Source organism: Homalodisca vitripennis, chromosome 1 (genome assembly GCF_021130785.1).
Source record: "Homalodisca vitripennis isolate AUS2020 chromosome 1, UT_GWSS_2.1, whole genome shotgun sequence".
Classification (NCBI taxonomy): Eukaryota; Metazoa; Arthropoda; class Insecta; order Hemiptera; family Cicadellidae; genus Homalodisca; species Homalodisca vitripennis.
In genome coordinates this window covers 146,121,969-146,148,984 of record NC_060207.1, presented here as the reverse complement: position 1 = coordinate 146,148,984, position 27,016 = coordinate 146,121,969, and the positions used below count along the sequence as shown (strand labels likewise).

The 27,016-nt window shown below is 34.3% G+C and overlaps 1 protein-coding gene across 1 annotated transcript in view; it reads right to left on the bottom strand.

Moving 5' to 3' along the window:
• The window catches only part of LOC124353553 (xanthine dehydrogenase 1-like), a 47,995-nt gene extending 21,945 nt beyond the window's left edge, over positions 1-26,050 (bottom strand). Inside the window, exons 1-13 of the mRNA XM_046803448.1 lie at positions 25,963-26,050; positions 25,343-25,392; positions 20,501-20,667; positions 19,751-19,911; positions 15,387-15,546; positions 14,888-15,161; positions 7,453-7,682; positions 5,850-5,952; positions 4,092-4,222; positions 3,328-3,456; positions 2,030-2,197; positions 572-744; positions 405-523 (exon numbers count right to left, since the gene is read on the bottom strand). Of these exons, the coding sequence (XP_046659404.1) occupies positions 405-523; positions 572-744; positions 2,030-2,197; positions 3,328-3,456; positions 4,092-4,222; positions 5,850-5,952; positions 7,453-7,682; positions 14,888-15,161; positions 15,387-15,546; positions 19,751-19,911; positions 20,501-20,667; positions 25,343-25,392; positions 25,963-25,982 (1,885 nt within the window). The 5' untranslated portion in view covers positions 25,983-26,050. The remainder of the gene's footprint in view (positions 1-404; positions 524-571; positions 745-2,029; positions 2,198-3,327; positions 3,457-4,091; positions 4,223-5,849; positions 5,953-7,452; positions 7,683-14,887; positions 15,162-15,386; positions 15,547-19,750; positions 19,912-20,500; positions 20,668-25,342; positions 25,393-25,962) is intronic.
• Between the last annotated feature and the right edge of the window lie 966 nt (positions 26,051-27,016).

Sequence of the window (27,016 nt, the reverse complement as noted above, 5' to 3'; positions counted from 1 at the left end):
CCTCCGATACTCCGTTGTAAAGGAGTATTGTATACCCGTCTGAAACGTTACAACGGTAATGGTCTATCTGAGCAAATTATACCGTTGGTGGGCTTATGATAGGAAATTTGAAACTATCTTAAGTATGACACACGGAAGCTAGAAAAAAGATAAATTTGGTTTTGTAGAGAAAACACCTCTCCCAGAATGGTTTACAGATTCTGGATCATAGTGAAGATCTTCATTCGAACTGCATTTGTTTCCTTTTAAATCTTACTTTTAAATGTCTTAACTTTGTAGACTGCGAAACAAGTGGTGAGGTACAATTTTAAAAGTATCATATTATCTGTTAATACAGCTTTATTTTCAAACTGAGTATCTTAGAATTGTAACATATTACGAACATGTCAGAACTAAAATATTACCGGAACATTGAATAAGTGATTCCAGTTTGGGGAACGCCTGGTAGAGAGGAGGTCTAGAACTGTCAGTGTCAAACTCCTGTTTGCCTGAAGACAATGGTCTCGTGATATCTTCTCCTCCACTGCGGAACTGGGACTCTCACACTGTTGGGGTTTAGGCTCAGGACTACCTGGATATACAACATAGAATGAGTGATTCCAGTTTGGGGAACGGCTGGTAGAGAGGAGGTCTAGAACTGTCAGTGTCAAACTCCTGTTTGCCTGAAGACAATGGTCTCGTGATATCTTCTCCTCCACTGCGGAACTGGGCTCTCACACTGTTGGGGTTTAGGCTCAGGACTACCTGGATATACAACATAGAATAAGTTATTCCAGTTTGGGTAACGGTTGGTAGAGAGGAGGTCTAGAACTGTCAGTGTCAAACTCCTGTTTGCCTGGAGATAACCGTCTTCAAGCTCACAACCTTCCCTGCAGTTAATTGGTTCAACGCCATCAATAAGTACTGTTGGATCGGAGTTATTCACTTTTTGCCCACTCACAAAACAAACCGAACTAGGTATGGTGAAAACTTAATATATTGATAACATTAAGTATTTTTGCTTTTTGCCCTTACCGATTTGTAACAATATAGTCTATGGAAATTATGTAGATCTTTTTGCTTCTTTGCTCGTAAGTTTATCTGTTTATCTAAAGGGCCATACACAATATTGGAAGTGAATAATACTAGAGCACTATATACTATATTCTCATGCCCAGGGAAAAGAGGATGCATTATTAATCGCAAAAATAAGAGAAAATTATAACTTTATGACAAAGAAGAACATTTTATCAGATCCCGGAAGATTTTATGGATTACCTTCATATAAAACAAATTACATGCATATACAAATTTAATATATTTGACATAAAATATTAAAATATACATACATTATACATTGTAATACACATCAATAATGATATTCTCAGTCACATAAAATAATATTTCAAACAAATCGAAAGAAATGTATATGTGTACATTGAAACTCGTTTTAGTCTCTCACGCACAATTTCAACTCTCCGTCAACACCACAACCATAGTACTTTAAGGACCAGGCTCGGCTTACTCCCTAAGATATATATCGTTTAAGGTTACCATAAACTAAGGATTGCTGTGAGGGAGGGAAACCCATAAGCATTCCTAAAGAACTATTATTATATTTGAATAACGACTTGTAAAGCTATGTCAAACCTTGCAGTCCTTTGCTGATACAGACTAACCAGAGCGAGTACTTCTTGCACTTCCACGTCATACAAACTGAAAATAAAAATTAGAAAATAAAGAGGTGTTCAATATTTTATGAATATTTATTAGTTTGATTATAGTATATTGATTGCAGTATGGTGTAATGTGTTCTCACGCTTTATATTATAAACAACTGGTGCTTAAGTATTTAATATTTCCCTAAAATTATTAGTGTTCATAGGTTTTGTATTCCCAAGCATTAGTTGTCCTGCAGTCATTGTGTTATTTCCCAGAAACTGCCTCAGTAGGGAATTATTACACCCACACCTCCCTTGGATCTAGGATTCCGGTATTTTTGCTTAACATTGTCTTGTTGATCTTATTCTGAATAGTTACGTAATCATACCCTATAAAATAGAGATTGAGCAAGCCCTCTCCTGTACTCTGGTCTAGAGTCTGGCAGTCGGTAGTCTGGCTGTACTTCCTTTCCCAGTATACTGAGGGCAGTCTGCAAGGTAGACACATCTAGTAGTCTTCTGCCTACTAGATATTTTTCTGTGGTTTCAGCGTGGATCTGGAAATTTATCATTATTACATGAATAATTTATAATTAGATAATGCACAAAATTAGATTGTTTCAGTGTTTTAAAACCATTGTTCCTATACGCAATGAATCTTTCTCTGTATTAAAATAAGGATGAGGTCTAGATGCGTATTCAGTGTAATTTTCAAATAACTCCCAAATTTACTATCACAGACTGTCATTACTGCGCCAACCGCACATATCTCATAGTCTGATCTACAGGCTTCCATAAACTAAAACTTTTAACTATCAAAACTCTTTTTAAACACCTTTTATTCATTTAGTGTCAAAAGTGTTTTATTCTGTTAGGATGTCTAAACCAAGAGCTCCCCAGTGTTGAGGTGTTAGCCCAAACATACTAAGAGCTCTACAGTGTTGACATCAGAGTACCAAACCTACTAGGAGTCTGAGCCATCTATCCGAGATTCTAAGCCAAGTTACAATAACTATAAAACCTTGAGACGAGAGTACCTAACCTACTAGGAGCTCCACAATGTTGAGCCGAGAGTATCATACTTACTAGGAGCTCCACAATCTTGACACGAGGGTACTTAACCTACTAGGAGCTCCACAATCTTGAGCCGAGAGTGTCATACTTACTAGGAGCTCCACAGTCTTGACACGAGAGTACCTAACCTACTAGGAGCTCCACAATTTTTAGCCGAGAGTATCATACTTACTAGGAGCTCCTCAGTCTTGACACGATAGTACCAAACCTACTAGGAGCTCCACAATCTTGAGCCGAGAGTGTCATACTTACTAGGAGCTCCACAGTCTTGACACGAGAGTACCTAACCTACTAGAAGCTCCACAATTTTGAGCCGAGAGTATCATACTTACTAGGAGCTCCACAGTCTTGACACGAGAGTATCATATTTACTAGGAGCTCCACAGTCTGTGCCATCAATCTGAGATTCCAAGCCAAGTGAAATTGCAATGACTATAAAACCATTTGAATGGCCTTGATACGAGTACGTATACCTTTCAGATTGTTAGACAGCGCTCAAACATTATTTTATTTTACTATGTAACTATACTTCAGTAGTAGTCTCTTAACTTTTTTTTTAGATGTTTTAAAACTATGGATATAAAATTATTTTATTATTATGTAAATTACTTACAAATAATGGATTTATGCCTCCAAAGACGATGGTAGGTTGGTCCAACAATCTAAATCCATCTTTCCTGTTCACATTGAATCTGAACCCGGCGTTTACATAGGCTATTGCGTTCTGGGCTCTAGGTGTTACCTGAAATAGGTATAATTTATATGATTAGAAAATATATACAAAGTTAATAAAGTACAAAATCTAGTATAACACTCATGGTACGATCAATACTAATTTTTTGTCATAAAACATTGTTTCATTGTTCTGAGAAAATCATGGTGGTTAAACATTTCATCAGAATCTAGCTTTTTATAAAAATAGGCACTACAGAACTGAACAACTCTGAGAGGCTAATGTGAATACCCCTCCGAAGTTACCCATGACTATATAATGAAATACTATACAAATTAAATTCAATCACCAAAGTGAAAAGTAAATTAACGAGTAAAGGTTATTCAAGTTTAAATTTGATTTGTTGTTGTCAGCAATCACAGTTCAGCTCTCATGTTGACTTATTATTTGAACTTATTAATTATAGGTTCAAACAAAATAAACCCAGATAATAATTCAGAATTGTATCGTAATAACGTAATAATAAATATCATATTTTATTCATTAGCTGAACATCACACACTTTTATTGCTATACAAACAATTTAGGTTTTATATATTAAAATTTAATACGGTACTAATGTTTAAATATTAAAAAAACTTTACTAGCAACGCTATTGCTCTATTCTAGTAGCCTACTGTATTCTAATCATGAATGGATCAGACCCTGTATGTTTTCACAACGTTTGTGCTTGAGTCCATTGGAGGAAGGACAATTTGCAGGATCACCTTCTTGTACATGTTGGTCTCCAAGTATTCTGGCAGGGAGAGTAATTGGACAGATTCACTTTGACCTCCTGGAAAGGTTAGTTTTCATTAGCTTCTTCTGATTGTTACCCTAAGTAATAAATAAATAAATCATCCCATCAGTTACCCAGAGCATGCAGATCGTCTACTGAGTTGTTTAGTTCTTTCTATTAGTGTTTTACTCTAATCTTAATCTTTGGTTTTAATTCACTGTGTTGCTTCACTGCAACTGTTGTATTTGTGTTATGTTCGACGTTTAATTTTCCATCTGAGGAAGAAATTAGTGAGAAAGATGGATTATAACATTGTTCTTGGAACATTTCTTTCAAATCATCAGTATAGTCCATGAGCCAAGTGACAATTTCAATTTTATAAGCATACAACTTGGGCTTTGTTGAAATCGATAGAGAATTTTCCCCCAAGAAAGACTTGACTCTCAGCCGCGCTAGTATGATAGGGGTTGAAATACGAGGTCGTCAAAAGGGTTCAAATATAAACACCCTCAATATACTACAAGGTAGAAGTAACGCTACACCACGTTTCACGTGACAGGTTCGCTAAGTTTACATGCAAAATTTCAATATATAACTCATTTCATTCTCGATATGACTTACGGACAGACAGACAGTCATCGTACAAAAAAATAAATGTTTACATCCCTCGGCAGACAAAAACAAAATTGTGTCATCCTACTGAGTGATTGTCTTCTATTACGCTCAGCCAAATTATATCATATAACTCATTCTTGTCCAAGCAAATATTAAATTTCATGCAACATTCAAAGTATGTAGGTGTTCTTTCTCGAGATAACGTACCATATGACATAATATTGACACTTTTCATTGTAATAGGTTTCATAACATTATTTTAGAACTTTATTAAAGAGCAGTTTCAAAGTTTTACTAGGTAGGGAGTATAGTACAAGCAAGAATGTGATGAAACCAGATCTTGTCACCAACTTTTAACGTAGAATTTTCACTCCACTATTTGTTTCTCTTTTCTGTGTGAATAACCTACATGTGTTAGTCTGTCACATGCTAGGATCTAACATAATTGTACGATTGTACTCAGTTTGTTTACAAACTTATTTATTCTGCTATTTCTCATTGCCATCAGGGTTAACTGTAAGACCACTGTCAAAATATTTGCTAACTCTCAGACAATTCCTACGGAACGACATGTACTATCATTGATTGATTGATTGATTGCATTTATTTTCAAAAAGTTTAATACAGAACTCATTGAACTCAGAGTTGACTATATAGACTTGAAATGAAGCTTCGTGTAAAATCTCAAGCCCGTAGGTCAGTGTGGGTAGACAGACAGGCAGAAATAAACATTTTCTAACGAGTGATCCCCCTACAATATACAGACAGGCAACTTTCAGACTCTTATTTAGTTTTCTGACGATTATATAAATATTATTTCAGTTTTTGACAGTCGGATTAGGTGTGGCAATCTATAACAAATGTAATCTAAAAAATTATCGATTTATATTTTTAACCTTTTTGATACTCTCTCATTTCAATCGCCACAAAATTAGCGAGGCTGAGAATGAATTACTTTCTTCATTTATTTCAATAAAAACCAGGCTTTTCGAATTGGCATACAGTGCGAATTGGCATTCGGCTTCCAGAGTACAAATTTTAATTACAAAAGTAGAATATCAATACTCACTAATATATAGTTTGGCCCCAACAGCCTCTAGTATCAGGAAGATATCAGATCGGAATTCTCTTGATGCGTGTTTAATAGACAAGTTACCTGCAAGTGTTCCTACCTGTAAAATACGATACATGTCATTTTTTATAGGTTATCATCTACGTGATGGGGAAGTCAGAAAACAAAGTTTACAAACCAAGCAAAGTAGCTTACGTATTTCGTAATATTCACTTAGCGGGCACTGCGCAGCTTGTTCTGAGTTATGACATTGTCTTTAGGCGAGAAAGGTTCCGGATACAGTTATTTTTCTTACTAAATTTCATGCTTCTCCTTTTCTATTAAGATAGAAATTAATTCCTTAACATTTTGCTACCTGCTTTGGAAACCATCATAGGAACTGTTGTGGTAATGCAAACCGCTTCAACGGACAGTCCTTTGTCAAAAAACTAAGTGTTTGTTTTTCATTTGAAAGAAAGTTACATAAATGTTGACTGAACCCCATTCTTCAGACCTCCCTCCGTAAATGTAAAGAAATGTTATAATAACTTGTGTATTTGATGTGTTTGCCGATGATGAATCAGTAAAAATATGGTCTGAAGTAATATGAAACTTAGTCTAGGGAAATTATTAGAAGGCTTGTGGATGACAAAGGTAAGGAAAATGTATCTTTTGCCTCGACATCAAAGCAGCTGCTTAACATCTCATTACATTATGTTTTAACAAACAGTGCACATGACCTTGTCCATGACCAGTCACGTGACCTTGCTACAGACAATGAATTCTTCTACAGAAATGAAGAGGAGCATAAAAAGAATATGAATAAGTAAACCCTCGTTATTACTCTGTTATAAAAATAAACAAGACTGCTTGAACCAAAGTTCTTGTTGTGATTCCAAATTGAGAGCTTCAGAATAGGTGTTTGACATAACATTTTCTGTTATATATTTTAAATTGATGAGACGATACATCATAATTTCAAACGATTGATGTACAATGATAACCTATTCAGTATACTTTATTATTATTTCAACGAGATATCCTTGAATTTTAGTGATTTTATCACTAATTATAATCTAAATATAAATGTAGATCTAATTAGCAATTTGACATTAAAATTACACATCAAACTGATGTAACTTTAAAAGTGTCATACTCTGTAGTATATCCTGATATAAGCAAAGGCATAATCTTTTCTGGGGAAATGCCTCTCACATTAACATTTATTTGTTTAATTGCTAGTGCTAAAATAGTATTATATTTTAGTTAATAGTCTATTCAATTGAATGCTACTTAATTTTTTACACTGTAAAAATTTTCTGTTCAATTAAAATAATTTACCCATTATGAATCAAAATTGGTTTTGTAAAAAAAACGTAGCCATACAATAACAACATAAATCCATTTAATATAATACACTTATGCGCTATACATGTATGTATTATTATGATTGTTTGAAATAAATTTAAATGTATGGTAAATATTTTTGTAAATCTAATAAATTTAACGTGCAAAATGTATTATTACATTGTAAAGTACAAATGTACATCTATAAAAAACTGTAGGTATATATATATATATATATATATATATATATATATATATATATTTACACACTTACGTTTCTAACAGGCGTGTTCGCCACTCTCTCAATATGCTTAGCCAACTGAGCTGTATACGAGAATTTGGCAGGTTTTTCCACAGCGACAGCTCGAAACAACGTGATAGCGTCCGTTAATGTTGTGTTCGCTCCAACTTGCAGACTGTTGAAGGAAAATGAATGAGCTTTCAGGAAGCTCACTCTGTTTACATCAATGAACACATCAGGTGCTGGGAGACCCTTCAGTATGCCTGAACATGACAAACATACAGATATGTCAGTAGTGTAGGCTCATAGAGGTACAGAGGAAACTGGGTCTGGTTCGATTACTCCACCGATCGTTGGCCCAACGACCCAAACATTAGTTTAATTTAAATAAGAGGGTCGTTGGCCCAACGAACAGTATTTACAATTTAAACAATAACTTTACAATCAAGGTTCGTTGGCCCAAAGATCCAAAATTTACTTACAAATACTAATAGCGTATATGGTTCGTTGGACCAACGGCCCTATTGCAGTAACAAGTTAAATTGTAGAATGCAGGTTCGATTAGTCCACTGGGTCGTTGGCCCAACGACCCGATCAAATGAAACATTGCATTTCAAATGAAAAGGGTCGATTACTCCACTGACCGATTAGTCCACTATGGACAAGGGCAGGCGGTACGGCAGCCACTCCTCGTGCACTGTAGTAATTTTATCTTCATTATGAGCGTGAATACATTTGATGAAAATATAAATATATATAACTATAAATATTATTATAAATTATATATTAATTAAATGCAGGTATAAGATAACATGTACAGTATTTTTTTTTGTCGGTAAAGAAAAAATTAAATTGGTTAACATAAACGTAATATATTTTTAGTTCTAATACCTTCTACATCATTAACGTGACTAAACATATATATATGTTTATATAAAATTTGTATAAACGGCAAAAGCGTGATTTAATCATTATTGAAACTACATTAGTATCGATATTATTTATCATATACATATACTCGTACATGTACATGTACAACTAAAAGAACTGGCCAATTCTCTTCAAAAAAACCAATGTATAATGTTCTGAAGCATTTACACATTTTCGTGTATCTGATACATTTCTTCAGATGGATATAAACTACATTTACATTAGGCAAACTAGGCGGCCACCGAGGACGGCAGCTTTAAGGGGCGGCTAAAAGAATAAACATTACAAGAATGTGTATAAATTACTTTACAGAAACCGAGCCAAAAAATACATAAAACAGGCTTGTGTCACTTTAAAATTCAACCTTTATCATATCAAACGTTACTTAGAGTGTCAGCGTAAACCTTAGGTAAATTGGATATAGTACAAGAAACCTTTGTAGTTACCCTCTATGTGAAATTGAAGACGGCAACAGTTTTAGTGTTGTGTTCGGAGTTGGGCGTGATGTGGCCTCGAAAAGCATATTGTCGCATCGCTTCTATAACCCCATTACTACTACTTGTCTAAAACTTTACTCAAGTCGGAGGATCGATCAATCATTAGGCTAGTTTTGAGGGTTTTTTATCGACTCTGTGTAATTTTTATTAGCGGTATCTAATGTTGCTTGATTATGCGAGCATCCCGTACATAAGAGGACACGCTAGTGGATGCTGCCTGCTCATCCGAGGCTCTATTTTTAACATGGAGCAAAAATTGAATGGAAATAGGCACAAGGCACTTGACTTGTCTCAAACTTGATTTGTCAATATTTCATTCCACAAGCAGACTTTATAGTGGAACGCCTGGGAGTTATGACCTCGGATTACAACTACAGTGAATGCATTTATATGGTCGATGTGGTATTTTGTTTTTCAGACGATAAATTGCAATGTTTATCAAATTCAATCAATCTAGGTTTTTTCATTGTTTAAACAAATTACTATAAAAATTAATTTTTGAGCATCTAGTTTTGTTTTAAATGGTATTTTTCATATTATATGTGAAATTTCACCTAAATAGATATAGAGAAACATCTATTAAGAACACCACTCTTCTTGTTGTGTTTTTGTTTTTATTTAGGGTTGTCGGGTTCTTGAAATGTAGTAAAACGTGGAGGGGAGAGCGGAGCTGCAGGTGCAACGTACAGTGGAAATATGTAATGTAAAAAATAATATACATGTGGCCTTATTTTCACATAGTTCAGTGCCTAGCAACGAGGATTGCTATTATTAAGACAGTTTTTTGTCTAAATTGTAATATTTTGAACAGTCTATCAATTGTATTCACATCTCATTACCATTTATATACAAGTTTTGTTATTTAATAGAAATCAACCATTTCCTACATTGGTGACCTCGACTTGATCTGAATACTTAACCTTCTGAACTGGAAAAGGTTAGGTTGATGCCTATTAAATAATAAAACTTGTATATAGGTTAACGAGATGTGTATTTATTGAGTATAACTTATAGACTGTTCAAAATATTACAAAGTAAACTGTCTATATAATAACAACAACCCTTGTTACGAGGCACCGAACTATGTGGAACTATTGTCACATATATCATCACAAACCTATTTCTTATTTCAAGTATAGTAAATCCCTCTAATTAAATCCATATTCAAACAATACTGCTGGACGGTGTTCTGATTCTTAGATTTTAATCAACACTGACATGGTCCAAATGTTGAACTACAGATACGAAGTTCTAGGGCCAACTGCACATTTCTTTACGACAATCCTAGACGATTTAGGGACCCATGGATTTTAACAAAAATTGACATGGAGATTCCTTGGGATAAATGACGATAATTATTTCATCCCCTTTCCCTTGGAGATAAGGGGCGTAGTTCAAGATCATAAATGTTTTTTGGACAACTTCCTCTGCATGGCAATTGGAGTGGGTGCATAAATGTTTGTTAATTTAGAAGACAAGACAACAGCACAGAGACCAGAAAGTAAGTGTAAGGCCACACGGATAAGCTGGCTTCCGGGAACGAGGATATAATAATAATTTTAGATCAATAACCTAAACTATGGCTGCTTTGAAACTTCTTTCCCTTTATTCGTCCAATCTCAAGCACAAAGCCTGGAACTTCACAACCACTTCAATTGTTTGAAAAGATTCCATTGCTATATTTTGAATCATGTAATTGTCTTGAATAACAATTAACATCAGTGATTGCCGTTGATAGATGTAATTACAAAAAAAATACGTTTGGCTTCATCAGCCCCTAAAATCCTTAGTTTCCAAAAAAATCAAAACAAAACCGACACCTATTTTCAAATGGCAAGATACACTGAAGTAAGATTTTATACCATTCTATGGGTCTTGTACTGTATCAACTCTTCCCCTTATAATCTTTGTTAAGATCCTCGTAAAGGACAATGGCACATGAGGAAGAGCAGAATAAGGATTCGAAAGAGACCAGCCTCTCCATAAAAATTAACGTCTATCATTTCATTTCTAAGATTAGTATTTAAATTTTATATATGCATTGCAATCTTTTCGCCAGTTGACGTCAGTTTATGAATTAACGCTTTTAAAAGAACTATATTAATTAATTTTTGTATATAAAAACAAAATCAGCGATTTCATTACTTTAAACTACAACACTGGTCTAATTGTTGATTTGAGCAGATTTAATATTAAATCGAGTTTAAAATGTAGCAGTCAGAAATGTACAATGTGTATTATATTAAAACCAATAATCTGATATAATTCTTAAATTTAAAATTAAATTTTCTTTTAAAATCTGTAATATTTTTTAAATTGCTTATACCTTGTTATTATGTTGTTATTCTCTTTGCTTGATATTTCAAAAACCATCAACAGTTTACACACATCACAGTTGATGTTTATATTTTGCTTGTATCCAATTCTCTTTTACCACAGACCTATGTTTAAAATAAAATTATATATTTCGTTGCTTCCAAATAACGGTCAGGCTTAACAAATAAAACTGTATTACCTGATTGTTTTGTATGCATGAAAGAAAATTTATCAAAGTATGAAAACTGAATAAAATCAGGTAAATGACTGCGACATCATATTACGGTCGACAGTTATCACTATTCTCATCAGCCATCACAGCGTACAAAGGTACAATGAAGACGCCAAAGAAAACGTTTACTTCACATTAAAACTATTAATAATTATAACAAGGTTTTGTCACGGAGACATCAATTCAAGTTTCCATGTTTCAACTTGGAAAGAAACTGAGGAAGACCCCATCAAAAGAATAATGTTGAACTTATGGGAAATTGAAGCTCTAGTAGTACTATACTTTCACAGTTGCATGTGAAATTCGAATTCTTTTTGCGACATCACTAATAACGCATTTCTACTATATTACCACAAATTACACTATTCTACTTATAACTAAGAGTCTAACAGCTGCATTACGTTTATAGATTACCTCATATAGAATACCCGGTATAAGATAATGTAATGCCTTCTCTCACATCCCATTAACAATCAACATTACTTCTTCAGAGGCTTCTATTTTAAAGTTAAAGTTAAAGAGGCAACATATTCTCAATTAAGCTTTAATGGTTTATAGTTATCTTTAATATGTACTGTAAATGTAGTTTATATCCATCTGAAGAAATGTACCAGATACACGAAAATGTGTAAATGCTTCAGAACATTATACATTGGCTTTTTGAAGAGAATTGGCCAGTTCTTTTACTTGTACATGTATATGTATATGATAAAAAATCGATACTAATGTAGTTTCAATAAAGATTAAATCACGTTTTTGCCGTTTATACAAATTTTATATAAACATATACCGTTATGTTTAGTCACGTCAATGATATAGAAGAAATTAGAACTAAAAATATATTACGTTTATATTAACCAATGTAATTTTTTCTTTAACGACAAAATAATTAATAATGTACAAGTTACCTCATACCTGCATTTAATTAATATATAATTTATAATAATATTTATAGTTATACTAGCGGGCCCGGCGCGCTTTGCTGCGCATTTCAATAATCTTTTGCAAAAGTTGCCCGCGGCTTCGCACGCAATTTCCCGTTGAAAACAGTACACTATATTCACTTATTCTTTTTCTATCACATTCTAAACATTGCTGAGATAATTGATAGTCGTTCCATCGTGAGCCTCTTGGGCGTATTATGAAGGTATGTACCATATTCCTGCCTCTATCTAGCTGTTACCCACGGCTTCGCACGCAAATCTTAAGAACCGAAGTCCTTATATTACTTAGTAATTTTTTTTTTTACTATAATAAATTTTAGATTAAATTAGTTATATCTCCGATGCCACGATTGAGCTTGCTTTGTTGTCTCGATCGAGAGAATATGTACACACGGAGTTTTGAGAACCATACTTCTGTCAAAAAAAACAACTAAGGTTGATTTTATAACATTCTTTATATTTGTAGCCAACGTAAGATAGTAATTATGATATCTGCATTACTCTTCTGATCAAGCATGAGCATGGTTTATATTAAATAAATATTGCAGTTAAAGGTGAATTTTTACGTCAAATTTGAATTGTATTATCTGGATAGTAAAGTCTATGTTTAACAGTGATTGCAAAAACAGTTTAAACAAAATTTGTCGTTTCTCTTAAGCTTACTCTATGCTTTAAAACTATAAGTGTAATATATGTTTACAAAGAACAGCTGATTAAAAATTTGAAAAGACGTTAACATATGTTTGCTGCAATGCATTTCTTATGGGTATTTCTGTAACCAGTGGGGCGGAATCCTGAATCGGGAAAGGGATGGGCATAGCTTATAAACCTTCTCCGTGGAAAAATACATATACGTACAAATTTTCATCATGATCGGTCCAATAGTTCACGATTCCATAAAGGACAAACATACAAACATTCATTTTTATATATATAGATATATATTTATATTTTCATCAAATGTATTAACGCTCATAATGAAGATAAAATTACTACAGTGCAGGAGGAGCGGCTGCCATACCGCCTGCCCTTGTCCATAGTGGACTAATCGGTCAGTGGAGTAATCGACCCTTTTCATTTGAAATGCAATGTTTTATTTGATCGGGTCGTTGGGCCAACGACCCAGTGGACTAATCGAACCTCTATAAATTATAAAACGGGTCGTTGGCCCAACGAACAGTGGTGTAATCGAACCTGCATTCTACAATTTAACTTGTTACTGCAATAGGGTCGTTGGCCCAACGAACCTTGATTGTAAATTTACTGTTTAAATTGTAAATACGGTTCGTTGGGCCAACGAACCATTTTAGTTATGTTTTACTTTATGAAACAAATCAGTCCGATTACACCACTGATCGTTGGGCCAACGACCCTCTTATTTAAAACTAAACTAATGTTTGGGTCGTTGGGCCAACGATCGGTGGAGTAATCGAGCCGTCCCCTTTACATCAATGAACACGTCAGGTGCTGGGAGACCCTTCAGTATGCCTGAACATGACAAACATACAGATATGTCAGTAGTGTAGGCTCATAGAGGTACAGAGGAATCTCACTTTTGTTTAATTTTATTTATGTATTTTTGTTAGAGCATTCAAGTTTTTATATTTTTCATAATTTTAATTCATGCTATTTTATTGTTAAACACTTTATTTAATAAGGTAAACTTAAAATCTTAATAGAATATTCGTATTATTTTGATTTTTGTCTACATCAACGACGATGGTCAAAAAAATAAAAACTCTAAATACGTTACTTCATGTAATTACATATTTGTCAAAGATTTAAAAGTTGATTTTTTGTAATTGAATGTTTATCACAAAGATGTGAGAACAAAAGCCTATTTGTAAATATCACCTTGCTGAATTGTATCTTCTCCAAGCCTGATATCATTACGGCAAGGCTTATGTGGCAACAGAATAAATTAATCGTAGTTATTCAAATTATTTAATAAAGTACTGTCTTCAAAACTTGTGGCAATATTGAGAATAAACAGGCACTTGTAACTTTAAAATATTGTCTCCTATTATGTTAGAGATTAAAATAAGTAAAAATCGAGAACATTATAGTTAAATCTATTTTTAAGAACATTACGTTTTAGCGAACACTAGATTACACTTCACTGGATCACGAATACGTTATAGTACAATTAATATAAGTATTGTATTCAATATGTAATAATGCATAACAAAATTACAACCAAAATAAAATTAATTTTAGTTTTTGTAATGTTGTGTTTTTTAAGGAAAGCTTTTTGGATTTGGTAGACTATTTAACTCGAACACTTATGGAGTAATATTTATAAAATGGAAAAGTGACGAATGGCTAGAAATAAAGAAGATGTGAATAAAAAAATGAGTTATTTATGAAATAGCATGTTAATTCTAATACATTATATTGATCTCAATGACCACCCTTACAGTTTGTAGTAATTTACCCAGAAATGACTCACCAAAACAGGAGAAAATTTTGTTACATTATCATATTTTCATCAACATTAAGTATTTGATAAAATGTAAGTAATACATGCGTATTGTTTCACACAAACTTACCAATAGAAGTATTTCCGCCGACAAGCCTGTAGGTTCCATTTATCATATCAAAGATCTCAAATATCTCATCCACGTGAGACACTTTGAACCACTGAGTGCCACCCCGGAGTTCGAGTCTCAGTGACGGCGAGGCGAGCGCCACTTCCAGGAACTCAATGTCATAGTTCTCTTCGCAGTTCTTCTCCCCACAGCCGTACGGGTCTCTTTTTGATTTGTCCAGTTTACATTGTCCATGACAAGTAGTTCCACTTTTCCGACATACTTTTAGAATATCCTGCATTTGGAAACAATGAATTGTGTTGTATTATAATTAATTGCATATTGTTAATCTTAATCGTGCCACGCTTTCATATCGTAATAAAATGTTTATTACAGCGAACCTTTACCGCCGTTTTGAATGAAAGAATTATAAACCACATTTGTCATATTTGATTTGTTTACTGTGATAAGAAAAAATTAACAGAAGTGTATTGACAATTAAACTATCCATTTAAAATACCTCAATATCGGTCAGTTTGTTTTGCAGGTCGACGCTTCGGTCAGAGGCAAATGATTTGAAGGCGTCGAGAATCGGTCTATATCCGGTGCAGCGACAGACATTTCCTGAGAACGAATCTTCTATTTCTTTCATTGTCGCATTGGGATTGCCCTTGAGAAAACTGAAAATACATCATACTGTTTTAAACTGTTAAACTGTCAAGACCGTTAACTACTATGTAGTAGCGAACAGTGAATTTAAAATGTCTATTGATGATCTCATAATTGATTACAATTAGAACTAACTGATTTGGCATTAAGCCGAATGCTAGAGGGTTCTAGGATGTAAAATTAGAGTAATTTAATTTAATAATATCTTATAATCAATGCTTCAATACTTCAAATTTTACGTGTATCCCCTTTTTAATAAGGGTTCCACGCCGACTACGCACCCCACCGATATTCCCAACGGAACTCACTCGTCCCTCTGAGCCAAACATCCGAGACTTAAAAACTTAGTTAATTTTCATATTCTTTCTAAATTTTTCAAGGCAACTACAAAACAAATCTAACCTGTTATTAGTGATTTCAATGAAATTACACGTGATTAATAGGTCAACTATATCGAAATAGGAAAAAGAAACGTGTCTCTCATAGATAGTTTATAATCAATAAGTCTACAAAAAAATTAATCGGGCACAATATAATGAGCATTACAAAGAACAATAATATCGTTTATTTGGTATACAATTATACATACACGTAATGGTATAATTTTCTACTTGATTGTTTTAATCTCACAATTAATGTATGCTCATATTTTATGATATTCATAACACTGGAATTTTGATTAACCCTTATCGTTTTCTTGTCACAACCATAAGTAAAAGAAAACTAAGTCCTTCTCGAATGTCTTCAGTAAGCAGCTCATGAAACATTCTGAACATCCAAAACGGAATTTCTTTAGTATATTCTCCATCTGTAAAAGCCAAGCCTTGTTCAAGACAATGCTAATGCTCTCAGTTCCATGGTATAGAATCTTGACCTCTTCTTAACCCTTTACTGCATCGTTGACCTTATATGAACCATCCACTAATTATTATTTTTTTTTGTGTGTGTTCAAAAATGTCTTTTAAAATCTTGAATGCATGACATTCCACATCTGGCACTACCAGCTGAGTTAAGAGCTTTCAGATTTTGCCACTAGGTTGCAGCACCGTTGCTTCCTTCCACTCAGTACATGGTGACACTCCTAATGTGAACTTAACCCATAAATGCCTGATTCTTAAGTGCGAAAAACAAGTTCATTGTGTTTTGATGAAAAAGACCAACATATTCACCTTCTATGAGGTATGTAGATCATATTGAACCTATTTAAAGTTATATTGCTGTTTTCTTACGTTTATAAATGTTTATTTTTCAAATGGTCCATATATGGACCATCATGCAATAGGCTTAAAACTGACCAATTTTTGATTGGATCATATTTGTGCCATTATGCACTTAAGTCATTAATATGAAAAAAAGTATCTTATTTGTCTTAATATAAACAAATGTTAGTAACATTAGTTTTTCAAGTTAAACTAAGTGTTTTCTTCTTTTTTTAGATATGGACGAGTTTTTGAATACTGATGATATTCTTGATGCGTTGCTACCCTTATCTGACTGTAGTGAAGACTTGGACGATGTGGACGCTGATCCAGACTTTGAGGTAAGCAGTGATGAAGACGACAGGAGAACGCCAAGAAAAATACAACCTGTTTATGCTAAACTGGATCCTTCGCAAGTTACTGATTCATCGAGCGATGAAGATGAAAATATCCCTCCTCCAAGTCCACAGCCAGGTACGCTTTTGTGGTACATCTAGTAATCCTTGTATGAAGACCAAACCTAAAAAGCCTAATCTTTGTATGAAAAAATGTGCTAGTCAAACTAAAAAAAATACAGTGGGAACAAAACCTAAACAAAAACCTGTGAAAGAAAAGAATAAGCCGGGAATTCATTGGGTTGATGCAAGTATTTTACCTAAAAAAATGCCGTTTGACAAAGCAAATGAGAAGCTGTCTCAAGAAATTATGGACCTAGAAACTCCATATGCTTTTTTTAAATATTTCTTTGATGATAAGTTATTGAAAAATATTGTTCAAGAGTCAAACTTTTTTTTAATTCAAAAAGACCCTAACACCACAAAGAGCATCACTGTTCTTGAACTGCAAAAGTTTTTAGGAATAGTAATAATGATGTCAATAGTGAGACTTCCAAACGTTCGAAGCTACTGGAAAGAGTCGATTGGGAATTCTGCTGTTATTGAAACCATGAGGGGTAAATAAATTTGAATTTATAAGGAGCGCTATCCATTTTAGTGACAACCTAAAAGCAATTCCTAGGGGTGAGCCAGGGCATGATCGCCTTTACAAATACCTCTTGTTGAGGAGCTACAATCAAAATTTAAGTCAGTCGCTCTCGAGCAAATGCTTTGCGTTGATGAGCAAATGTGTGCTACAAAGGCCAAAAACTACCTTAGACAATATCTACCTAAAAATACCACACAAGTGGGGGTACAAAGTTTATGTTTTAAGTGGGGTCAGCGGTTTTGCCTACAATTTTGAAATTTACACGGGCCAAGAAAATGACGAAAGTCGAAGACTTCCAGGTGAACCAGATCTCGGGTCATGCGCCAATGTAGTAGTTAGCCTGTCACAATGCATTTCACCGCAAAATCACCAGCTTTACATGGACAACTTTTATACTAATGTACCACTTGTTGTTTATCTGGCTAAAAGGAATGTTCATGCACTTGGAACCGTCAGGAGTTCCAGGAAACAACCTGCCTTCACCTTTAGAATTTCAAGCAAAAGAACGCGGATTTTCAACTGAAAAATGTGCAAAAGTTGAAGAGGTTAAACTGTCACTTGTTGCCTGGCAAGACAACAAGTTTGTCACTCTACTGTCCTCCTTTGTGGGGATTGGTAAACAGGACAAGGTTGGAAGGTACTGCAAAAAAAAACAAGAACCATCAAAGAAATAAACTGTCCACAAGTAGTTAACACCTATAAACAAAACATGGGAGGAGTTGACAAAATCAACTCCATCCTTGGGCGGTACAAAATACGAATGAAAACAAGAAAGTGGTACATGAGACTTTTTTATCACCTACTGGACGTACCGATGTGTAACAGCTGGTTGCTGTACCAAAGAGTCTGCAAAGAAAAAGGCAAAGTCACTCTGCCATTGGCAGAGTTTAGGGAATCAGTGGCATTGACAATCAATGTGTAAACTAGGTGCAAACCATCCTCTAAAACGAGGAAGACCAAGCACTGAGTTGGATGTGGCTCTCCAATCTAAAGCTAAAAAGCCACATGTTTCTGCCATTCCTCCAAAAGATGTAAGAAAAGACGAGACAGGGCACTGGCCTATCTGGAGTGACTCTAGGTTGAGGTGCAAATTGCCTAACTGCCAGAGTAGAAGCTTTGTGAAGTGTTCTAAGTGCAATCTAACTTTGTGCCTCAATAAGGACAACAACTGTTTTTACAAATTTCACACCATGTAAATACACATGATAGAGTTCATCAGAGTTGATTTCTCATTGCATTTAATTCAATAACAATAAGTAAACTTTTAATTAGGTCTTTAATTTTATATAATTTAGTCATCTTTCGTCAACACAACTTATATTTGTCAATTAAAACTTTTTTAATAACAAACTGGACTATTATTACTGCCATTTGTACAATTTTATTACTATTAGTCAAATGCATAATGGTACATATATGGCTCTACTGAAATTTGGACTTCTTTCCTTTCATTGCATGAGGCGCCATATCTGAGCCAACAGCAAAAAACATTAAAAAAGCATGTTAAAATTGAAAAAAAAAATTTTACTATTTTTTTTTGCTAAACAGATTATATAAGGACCACATGGTATTTATTTTATCAATTACGTAAAAATCATGCAGTAAAGGGTTAAGGACTACTACCTCAACAGCTTTGCAGCCTGCATCTAGTATTGTATTCAGAGCAACAGTTCGCTTCCCAGAAATATTCTCCCGTACAGGCTTGGAAGGAGACTAAAGAGAAAAACAGCTGGTAGGAGTAGGACATATAGTCAGCTTCAGCTCGTGAACCAAGTTGTAAGGTTAAAATTTCTTTCAGTCAGTCCTATTACATAAGTTTTTTTTAACTTCCTAGGACCTTCAAAATTCAAGGACCTTAGCAACTTTCTATCTAAACTTCTTTTCACAGTCTGTATAATATTCCAACCTCCACGACCGTACAGGTGGTGATTCAGTTGTATGAGGGAAAAAGCTTTACCTCGTAAAATATAAAGTACCATTAAAGCATTAAGGAATAATTAAGTAGTAAAAAAGCTTGAGAAAACCTACTTACCTGTACATGCTCATAACCCATCCTGGAGAACAGTAACCACACTGGGTACCGTAGAAGTGAGCTAGTCTGCTCTGTATCTCATTATACCCTGTCTTCCTGCTTCCGATTCCTTCCACAGTGGTCACTCTGAGACCATGGCAGGCGAGGACAGGAAACATGCACTGGAACACACACTCAATGATCCTGCACACACTCAACACCAGTCTGGGGAGCAGAAGTCAGTTCGCATCAACTATTCTTATAAAAGCTCTTAAATGCAGCACTAAGTAATAATATACAACACGTACTTACTATAGCAATTATTTTTGAAGCAACTAAAATAGTTTAATGCAGACTGTCTCCTAACTCAATAAGATCGACTGTAACTGATAGCCCAATTTACAAGATTAAAACAACAACAAAACACATTGTGGAAGTTGGAATCACACAACATAAAATAAAGAAATAGAAACAAAACATAATTGCATGATATCCATCGCTTTAAAGCGGAAATCTGTATATAACTCTTAAAACATAATTTTGTGTTACAGGTACGTTTCTATGCGCTAACCATTAGAACTTTAATATGTCTTCATTATCGGTTGTCAGTTTCTCGTGTTCATGTTATTACTGATCCTCGCTTTCTGGGGTACATGATCAGCGCATACTTGAAACCCTTCTCTGCAAAGCTCTTACTACAGTTTAAGAGGTACCAATCAATTTTAATTAAGAGTTTGTTTTAGTCTGTTTGCTATCGTGTGATCAACTCACCGAATTCACAGAGACCACTCTTTCTTGCCCAGTGACAGGGTGTGTAAACTGTAGACTGACAATGCAGATGCCACATCCTCCTTCTTGGCACATGAACTTGGTACCCTTCAATTTGGCGCACTCCCTAATATATGTGTTGAGGGACATATCTCCAGGCACTGACGATACTGAAACAGAAATGAGATTCCAAGCCTACAAAATACAAAATATCTACCTTAGCTCAGCAAAAAACTAAAGTAACATGATTGGAAATTTCCCACGGAGCCTATATCTACCAATAGGAGGGGGCTTTCATAGGTTGAAACTTGCTAGGGAATAGGAGCACCACGAAACTTGGGCCTGGCAAAGACACAAGACCTGCTAAAGACCTGGAGCTGACGGAGATCAGGCGCTACCTGAAACAGGGAACTGTCAGAGCTAGTAAACTGAAGAAGGATCTCCCAGAGGCCTGGCGCTACGTACATAAGAGGGATCTGACAGAGGCCATGAACTACCACAGGTAGGGAATCAGTGATACTGGCAATGATACTCAATTGGTAAATCTGTCTTTTCAAACAGGAGTTTTTCCCCTCCCTCCTGAAAAATGCTAAAGTACACCCCATTTTCAAAAAAGATGACCCATGCTCCCTTAACAATTATCGGCCTGTCTCTATTTTGCCAACTGTGAGCAAGATTTTCGAAAAACTATTTTTGACAAGAATGCTTTGTTTTCTTAGCAAACACAACCAGCTCTCTGAAGACCAATTTGGCTTCAGAACGGGAAAATCGACGGTAGACGCTGTGGTGAGTCTGGTCGAAATGGTTGTAGAGGGGTTAGAGTGTCGGAATCCCACCATAAGTGTGTTTCTCGACTTATCCAAAGCATTCGACTGTGTTGACCATAATACACTTCTTGACAAACTTGAATCTCATGGCATTCGAGGTGTGCCCCTGCTGTGGATTAAATCATTTCTAAGCCATAGAACACAGACTGTCCAAATTACAAATCACCTTTCAAGTCCATTGAATTTGATATATGGAGTTCCCCAAGGCTCCATCCTCAGTCCAATCCTTTTTCTGGTCTATGTCAATGACATCGAGTCATCACTTCTGTACGGGAATCTCGTGCAGTATGCTGATGACACGACTCTCTGTTTTAACGAAAAATCAAAAGAAGTTTTGGAACAAAAAGCTTTTGTTGACCTTAACAATTGCGTCCAACACTTTCATAGCCTCAATCTCACAACAAATTCCACAAAATCTAATTTTCTGAATTTCGCCCTGCGACCAATGGACGTTGGGTGTGGGCCTTCCGTCATGCTGGGAGACTCCACATTAGAAGAAGTTTACTCCTCCAAATTCCTTGGTATATACCTTGATCGAGGTTTGATATGGAATGTTCACATTGATTCAGTTTGTTCAAAATTAGCATCTGGCGTTTATGTTTTAAGATCTTTAGCCAAATACTGCCCAAGTCAGGTTCTGATGGCGGCGTATTACGGCCTGATTTACCCACATCTTTCCTACGGAGTGATTTTGTGGGGAGCTTGTTCAAACAATCAAATTTTGAGAGTTTTCAGGCTTCAAAAGAAAGCGATTAGAACAATCGCCAACATGAACTTCAGAGAGTCGTGTAGACCAGCTTTCAAAAAATTGCAGCTGTTGACCCTGCCATGTCTCTATATCTTGGAGGCAGTTTTATTCTGTAAGTCAAAATGTGCCCTGACTAGGGGCCGTGACGTGCATGAATATGAAACGAGAGGCAGAGACAACTACCGTACTGGGCGACACAGAACGGTAGTTTATGAACACCTGCCCTCGCAGGCAGGTGTCCGTTTCATCAACAGTTTGCCGGATTCCATGAAAAACGTACAAACGCCCAAGGCGTTAAAAACTCGTCTGAAGCGCTTTTTAGCGTCTAAAGCATTCTATAGCGTCGACGAGTTTTTGAATTATAGTTGGGAGACCTCCAATCTAGAAGACTAACACTGGCGTTGGCAGTGGAGAGAATTGGCGAGTAAGTGGTATGGATGAATGTAACGATTGTATGTCTGAATGTGGTATTGTGAACGAATGTAAAAATTATAGATTTATTCGGTATGACTTTTGCCACATAATTGTAATATTATCAACGGCAATAAAAGACTTGACTTTGACTTTGACTTTAACTCGTTGAGGCATGAAGTTTCCACTGGCCGGGAGCTCTCAGAGATCGGAAACATCCCGAGGATGGAAGCAACCAGAGGTCTAGTTCTACCTAAGGGAGTGACCTGCCATATGCCGGATATTTCCAAATTTGATGTTGTCATGGCTGAACATGTAAGAAGAGTAACTTTCGACGAAATACATGTTCTATATTTGAGTAAACTAATACAAAATGATGTTATTTATCTCTTGTCCACAAATACCCAAGACCGAATCATAAGCAACATATTATGCTACAAGCTGGATGCTTTTAGAAGGAACACTTCAGTAGGCATTCTTTCAAATATTTGTGTTACCTGTTATGTTGCATAATATCCTTTTTCAAATAAATATAGTGAGTAAAACCTTGCAAAAGCCTCATTTACTTTGCAAACTTCAATGTACCTCGTGAAAAGTGTTCAGACATTTTTGGAAAATATGAGTTCTGATGAAGGTATCAGTAGCATTATCATAGACGCTTCAGAACTGGCACAAAAAATTGGTGTTTCTGATGAATTTGGAAAAGAAACCGAAGTTCGTCTAAGGAAACAAAGAGGCCATTCTCCTATGACAGTCAGAATGTACCGATTCAGGCTGGATTGGCATCATTCAAAGTAAAATTTTTTTTGTGGTGCTTGATACAGCAATCAACTCACTTAAAGAGAGGTTTGAATTCATGGAGAACCACATCAAGAGTTTTAGTTTTCTGTATGACATTAAGAATCTTCAGACATGTTTAACACATGCTGATAATTAGAGTAAGTTTCGCACGTTTCGGACGTTCTTAAGCATTTATATTTACTCTTATTTTTTATCTATCGAAACCCAGAAATAATCCTTATTACCATATAAGTTTTTAGGGGGGAGTGACGCCGGAATGTTGTTTGCTTACACAAAATGTCTAGAACAGGCCCTGTTTCTCAACAACAAATATTGTGCACTGACACTCGCCACCAAGTCGCAGAAAAAGATAGGAAATACAATGAAGACTGAACTACTGCAACAATCAGCATGACAAGACTGAACCAGACTGAAATTTACCAGAAATAACGACTTCGACAGTGGCTATGTCCCAAATACGTCTTCTCCCATGGAGAGAGTTGGCTTGGTACACAAAATGCTGGACCTCTGAGAGAGCTATTGAAGTTCAACCTCAATCCTTGATACTCAGGGGACTTGACAACAGGAAGTATTATACTGTATCTTCAATCTTTCCAAGTACACTCGCACGTCTGTAAACGAATGTCTGGGTTCAAAGAACATCATCTACATATGTTATATGTTATAGACCCATCCCTATATTCCAGATCACTTTGCTGTAAACATCATTATCCGTAATGAGGGTTCCCTCGACTAACAGTTTTTTTTACTCAGTTAGAGAAAATTGGCTGAACTTACATAACAAAATAATCTGGCTGTTCCTTCAATGTCCGGCTATGTAACAAACTACATTCCAACAAACTTTACCACGGAATACATTTCAATTAACACTAATTTTAACTTCAGGACCATGGTGTATTACACTGCCTTTACTTATATATCTCAAACTTGACTAATTAATATTTCAAAGGACAATGTTCAGACCTACCTGCTGACTCTAGGAATGAGCTATATTTTCCACTCAGACTTGTAAATCAGTCACTTAGTGCCCATCATTCATATCCCAAGTACATTATCAGGTATGAAAATAGTAGATTTTTTTAATCGAGGTTTGTTAAATTTTTGTTGTTTTAATTACTGTAAAAACGTTAAAAATAACACGTGTCAAAGACAGTGTTATTAATATGTTTTTACAAGTACAACTTACTCTACTTTATCAAAATAACAAGTAGATTAACACATGTACAACTATGAGTTTTTCAGGTTGTATTTAATTTCTGATCTCAAAACCTCTTCTTTCATTTTAGATCTAGATGCCGCCACCAGTGTTGTTAATTATCAGATTAGTAATGATCAGATAACTAATAGTTTCAACTGCTTCAACCTTCTGACCTTATATTTGTTACACATTTAATTTAATTATTCAAATTTACCAAATGTATTTTAAACTGTTTATTTTCATGGCCTAATTAAACTTATTTTAATCTTAATCTTAATTTAATTTAAATCTTATGAATAATCGCTGAGAATGTGGGTGGTATTACTAGATAAAATACTCAGTCAATTTAAATTAGAATAAAATATTTAAAATAGCTAACATAAAGTAGAGGTTACGCTTAAAAGCTTAAGGTTAGTTAGAAGTTGAGGGAGGAAGAGGAATTTTAATTCCTAACTTGTCTCTATAACAAAGACATTTTTCATTACATTCCATTTATATCTAAAAATATATATACAAGGATTTAGGATTTTAAAAAACAATTATCTATGAAAAATTATTACAATCATCAAACGCTATATACAGAAACAATTAATTTATTTTGAATTTTAATATTATTACAGACATAATTTTATTAGGTATACATAGGACATATAAAATCAATACCTATTATTCCAATCCAATTACAAATTCGTAATTTAATAAATTTTCAAAATTTCCTCTGTAATGTTCCATATTTGTAAAAGTTTGTAACATAGTGGATAAGACAAATTGAAATTACTTAAATTAATACTGAACTCTTGTTTTATGGCTAATTTACTAATATATGGTACTATGACCGTAATATATAAAACTTAATTTACCTTTTTGGAGCTGACCATTGAGCGTAAATGTGACAGAAACGTCTCCATACCTAAAATAAATTATTATTTTAATAAAATTAATTGAAATTATGATCATATTAATCAAAAACTAAACTTTTGTATCATAATTTTTATTCATTTCTTCAATTCAATTTTTAAATACCTACTCATTGAATAGATTGCCTCTTTTAGCAATAAATATCGTGTTTCTTAAAAGTTGATCCAGTTTTGCATATTTCCACCACAAAATTACTTTGATTGCTGCTACTATGATTCTGTTTGTTCATTTATGTTTGTTATGTTTTGTTTTTAAAATACTATTATGATTAACTTATTTTTTATAGATTTAAATCCTTTATAATTGAATATTTTTCATTTATTGAGTGATGCCAATTGAACATTATTTCGATGTACCAGATCTGTCACCTATCTGATTGCATGAACTCATAAAATACAGCTCACATACTTTTAATAATAACCTGAAATATATATATATATATATATATATATATATATATATATATATATATTATAATTTCACATTGACAGTTTAGATTATAAAATTTATATCAAAATCAAACATCAAACATCAGTGAAATAAAGAATTCATCGTCACTTACCCAGCAGGTTGTTCACCCATGGCTGCTTGGAACTAACAAACAACTTCCACCAAGACACTACTCTTACTACTACTAGACTACGAAACCGTGTTTGTTTACTAAGATACATTTCTAAGAACGTACTATACAATACGTCTATATACAGAGATAACAGCTGAGTAAATTTTCCTTGTCATTCACCTCACATATACTTATTGATATAAAGTTCACTATCTTCCCAGCTATTTCTCCTGCAATATCGAATGAGCTTGTAAATCATCTGACATTTCCTCCCCAGGCTCACACCTAGACACAGTTATTCTTCGATGTATGAATGTGTATTTAGTTTTTCTACTACTAATATAAATGTAGATTTTTTAATAAATATTGCTTTCATTCTTCCATCACCCACTACTTAACGGATGAGTTGAAATTTGGTACTAAATTAATTAAAATAATACAATAGTAATGATGTTTTTGGTCGCTTAGTGAAGAATTACAAGCATTTATAGTAGTAATTGTAGCCAATTTTCAAGGCTTAAATAAAAAAGCACAATTTTTTATAAAATATCTTACAGAATGTAGATGAGTTAAGAGAGTTCAGGAAATTGCATATTTTAATTAAATATACAGGACAGTTTATGTTTATAAAATGCTATAGGGCACCATTAACTTGATATCATACTACCTAGAGATATTTAAATGTCTCATTTACATGTATATATCAAATGAAAAGAGAGGATAAAACATTTGTTTCAGAATTTTCCCAGAATAAGAATACTAGAAGTTTTAGTTGAAAAATACTATTAAATGCAAGTTTTAGAGAAATAATAAGTAGGCTATACAGTTCTTGATTAGTAATCCAATGCTAATAGAATTAACCAAATATTATCAAACTTTTACTACAGATGGTGCCAGTGATTAATCGAAACAATTTAATGCATTGGGATGTTATTTAAATATTACTAATTCAACTAATGGACAAAGTTGTAAATATGTGTTGTGCATGTGAAGTTGGCTTCCCTGACATTGTGGTACATCTCTATCAGATGATGTTTGAAAGAAAAAACAAAGG